The 4,051-nt window shown below is 42.4% G+C and overlaps 1 protein-coding gene across 1 annotated transcript in view; it reads right to left on the reverse strand.

Moving 5' to 3' along the window:
- Positions 1-358: 358 nt before the first annotated feature.
- Positions 359-4,051, reverse strand: part of LOC117793609 (cytospin-A) — a 15,126-nt gene continuing 11,433 nt past the window's right edge. The window contains exons 6-11 of the mRNA XM_034633979.1: positions 3,006-4,051; positions 2,789-2,931; positions 2,329-2,448; positions 1,419-1,761; positions 1,080-1,354; positions 359-1,011 (exon numbers count right to left, since the gene is read on the reverse strand). The exon at positions 3,006-4,051 is cut by the window's right edge and continues 55 nt beyond it. Coding sequence (XP_034489870.1) covers positions 922-1,011; positions 1,080-1,354; positions 1,419-1,761; positions 2,329-2,448; positions 2,789-2,931; positions 3,006-4,051 — 2,017 coding nt within the window. The 3' untranslated portion in view covers positions 359-921. The remainder of the gene's footprint in view (positions 1,012-1,079; positions 1,355-1,418; positions 1,762-2,328; positions 2,449-2,788; positions 2,932-3,005) is intronic.

The following is a 4,051-nucleotide window of genomic DNA, read 5'->3' on the forward strand; positions in this document are numbered from 1 at the left end:
CAATATATTTTTGCGTGGCCCTTTTAACAGTGATATTAATATTAAATGTTCATTGAATATGATATTTTCACCGATAACGCGTCTCACACCCATTATGTTCCCCCATGAAGTATATAGAGGATAAATTAAAAATAAATATATAGAGTTTTATTAAATTAAAAAACAAAAAGCAGAAAAAAGCGTCGTAGTCTCCAGAAAGTATATTTGTAGATTCTGGATCTTGCTACTCCTTCTGCCGTCATTTAAAGTTAAGAAATAAATAATTATTCAAGCCATCTGTTTGGTGCTCATGATAAAGAAAGAATTCATCACGACCAGATAATAAACATGGTAGATATTCAAGAAATGTTATGATTTCAATCATGAAGTTCTTAATGATTCCATTTATTTTGCTTATTGTATTTTTAGAATTGAATATAAAAATAGTTTGTTGTGTATAAATAAAGATAAAGATAATCATTATTGTTTTCGTTTTTTGTTTTGTTTTATAATAAATATACTAAAGCTAATTGACCATTCGCTCTTTCTAGGTCTATGTATATGAAATAAACTCTAAAATCAGCGATCAAATTGATAATATGCATTAAAATTTGCCCCCCATTCTTGCACAACTGAATAAACCTGACAATACATAATTATTTTTATATTATAACTAAATATATTTATGAGTAGGCAAAGTTGCAAGGTATAAAAACAAAAAACAAAAAAATAATATATTATAATATAAATTAGGATTAAAAATCATTGTCCTGGTTAAGACTCGTGCCAAAAAGTATTATTGGGCGCCATTAAAATGCATTAATACAAGTAGGCTGTGGTAATAAATAGTTGCCCAGATAGAAGTTGAAATTATATTTTGTAAAGTTGAGAATACATATACAAAAGGTGTGCGACCAGTTCTCCAGTTGCTGCAGTTGTCATTTAAGTCTCGAAATACTTGTAGATAGCCGTTACATAGGACATAATCTGTTTCCATTCAGGTCTTTCAAATTGACACATATCATTGATGTTCTAAATGAATAAGAAATCATATTTAAGTTAGACAATAGTTAATTTTTTGGTGGGAGGAAGAGACTCACTAGGGTGGTGCCAATTCCCACAGATTCGGCAGCAGCAAAAGCAAGTGAAAAGTTGCGACGCTTGTTGGCCGGACTGAGTGTATCGTATGGTATGCGATCCGGAAGATATGAATGTAAAATGGCGCAAAATGCCAGGCCATCGTTCCACGATGAGCTAAAATTGGTGATGTCAATGTTGCGGTAGCCAACGGTCTTATTTTGGCACCACTTAAGCAGCGCGTTTCGCTTCGAGCCACCATTTTTGGCCAGCATATTGAGCGGATCCTTGCGCTCACCTACAAATGTGATATCATTAGGTGTCATAGTTCATATCGAAAATGAACAAAGTTTAATGCTTACCACTGATGAAGGATTTTGAGACATTGCCAAAACTGAGACTGCCAACCAGGGCGCTGCTGGGGCTTTGACCCGGCGTTGTCAAACTGGGCGGCTGTTGCTGTTGCAAGCTGGGCGTGTTTGGTGTGGAGGGCTGCGATGCTGATGATGCCGCACTTGTCGTTGACTGTTGCGACTGTTGCGACAGTTGCTGCTGTAGTTGCGGCTGTTGTGTTGCTTTGGTTGTATTAGCTGCTGTTGCTGTCACTCCTGCTGGCGGTGTTGTCGCTGCAGCAGCACCTGCAACTGTTGCCACATTGTTGACATTCACATGCAGATTGCTGCTCTGCATCACGGGCAAACGTAGCTAAATATATAAATCACAGTATATTAATCCAATATTCCATAATGTAATTTACATAAATACAATATATATAATTGGTTCTCTTTCTAATTTTACTTTCAACTGAACGTTGCATCAATTTTTGGATCATATTTTATATAGAGTTTTATAAATCAAGTACACTTCTGTCTGACTGTCTATGGCTAAATTTTAACAATTTCTCTACCTTGTTATGTTGGTAAAAAAAAACTGCGTTCTCTGCGGATTACCGGATTACAAATACCCTTGTAATAGTTTTTAGTCTGAACTATCAATGATCCGAATTAACGAGATTGTACAGTATTTCTTTTAATTTATAATTGTTTTTGTTAACACTTATACTTATGCTTAAAATAATAAGGTGCCGTTTTATAATAATTATGACATCAAAGTAAATATCTAGATCCAAAATATTATGATCAAAATGGCATTCCGATTGAAAATCGGGTCAGTTTTACCACAACCATACCGGTACAATCGATTCGGTTCTTGAAAATGTTATTCCCTGATTATAAACTTATTAGGACCCATTTTTATGTTGGGCATACTCACGCTCTCGTGCCAGTCACTGGATACGGGCAGTATAATGGGTGTGTTGCCCGTTTCAGGCGTGCCACTGTTCAAACTGGACGTGGAGCTGTAGTGAGATTCCGTCTCATCCGTTGTTCCTTGCTGTAAAAATAATAAAAACAATAATAAGTTAATTTGTTATATTCAAAAATCAGCTTTTAGTTTGAAAAAGTTTTCTGTTTTTGAGTTATCTCAAGCAAACTGTTAGAATATGCTTTTAAGTTGGTTTTGTACATTCTGACAAAAAATTGGTTTAATTCGGTTCCATATATCATATAGCTGCCATAGGAACAATTGGTCGAAATTCAACTTCAGTACAGAGTGCCTGGGCACAGGGTATCCTACTGTCGAGCGTGCTCGACTGTAATCGCACACTTGTTGTCGTTACATTTGGTTTCCCTAACTGATATTTTTGTGACCCTGATGTGTGTATATAACTCACCTGCTTGTGCTCAATGCTCTCAATGAGAGTTTTGACTGAGAGCCGTGAGTCTTGCCGGCTGAAGCTGAGCTTGCTGCGCCGTGAAGCCATCTCCTGCTGCACAGTGGACAGGACCGACTGTTGAGTGTCCGTCTGCTGCAGCTCTATGAATTGTTGGATATACTGTTAGTTCTCTAGAGGATCAGGGATCGAGTGTGCCACACGACACGATACTTACGTTGCTTGCTTAATTTATCCAGTTGCTGTTCGAGCAGCCGTATTTTATCCTTTTGCGTCTTGTTATCGAGCACCAGCTGCTCGCGTGCGCTGAGCGCTTCAGTCTTGAAATCGTTGGCAACACGCACAGTCATTAGGAGATCCGCCTGAAACTGTTGCCATTCGTCAGCCTCGCGTTTCCGCAGCTGTGTCTCCTTGTCCAGGCGGGATTCGCTGTCGCTTAGCTGCAGCTGCACATCGCCCAGATGTCGTTGCGTTTCGCTAAGCATCTGCTGTAGCTGCGCCTTGTCCTCCTGGTGGCATTTGCACTGTACCTGCAGCTCGGCCACGCGCTCCTCCAGCGTTTGACAATCGCCAGCTAGCTTGTCCTTGTCGCGCTGCAGTTGCTCCAGCCGAAACTCGAGATGCGAAACGGCGCACTTGGCATTGTTCTTGGCCACCTTGCATTCCTCGGTGAGTCCGGCAAGCTGTTCGCGCAGTCGCCGCAACTCCGCCTGGCTGCGTGAGCACTGATCCTGCAGCTCGGCCACACGCTCCTCCAGTGCATCCTTCTCGCGACGCGCCGCATCGAGGACATCGCTTAAATCGGCCTTGTCGCCACGCGACAAATCTGCCTCCAGCTCCTCGATCTTGGAGCGTGCATTTTCGAGCAGCGTGCTCAGCCTGCTGATCTCAATGGCACGCTGTGAGATCTCATTCTTGGCCAGTGAGAGTTGCGCTTCGCTCTGCTTGCGCTCGGCATTGGCCGCGTCCAGCTGCGAGTCGAGCAGCCCGTTCCGTTCCCGCTGACGCTGCTGCTCCAGTTGAGCGGTGTCCCGCGATTGGCGCAACTCGGCCAGCTCTGCGTTCAGTTCCTCCTGCTTCAGCAGCAGCGTCTCGCGCTCCTCTTGCGATGTCTGTATCAGATCCAGCAGCTTCTTTTCCCGCACCTCAGCCGCCTGTTTGGTATCCCGCAGCAGCAGCTCCTGCAACGTGGCTATCTGAGTGCGCGACTCGTTGAGCTTCTCGGTTTGCCGGCAGAGCGACTGAAAGAGCACATCCTTCTCC

Source organism: Drosophila innubila, chromosome X (genome assembly GCF_004354385.1).
Source record: "Drosophila innubila isolate TH190305 chromosome X, UK_Dinn_1.0, whole genome shotgun sequence".
Classification (NCBI taxonomy): Eukaryota; Metazoa; Arthropoda; class Insecta; order Diptera; family Drosophilidae; genus Drosophila; species Drosophila innubila.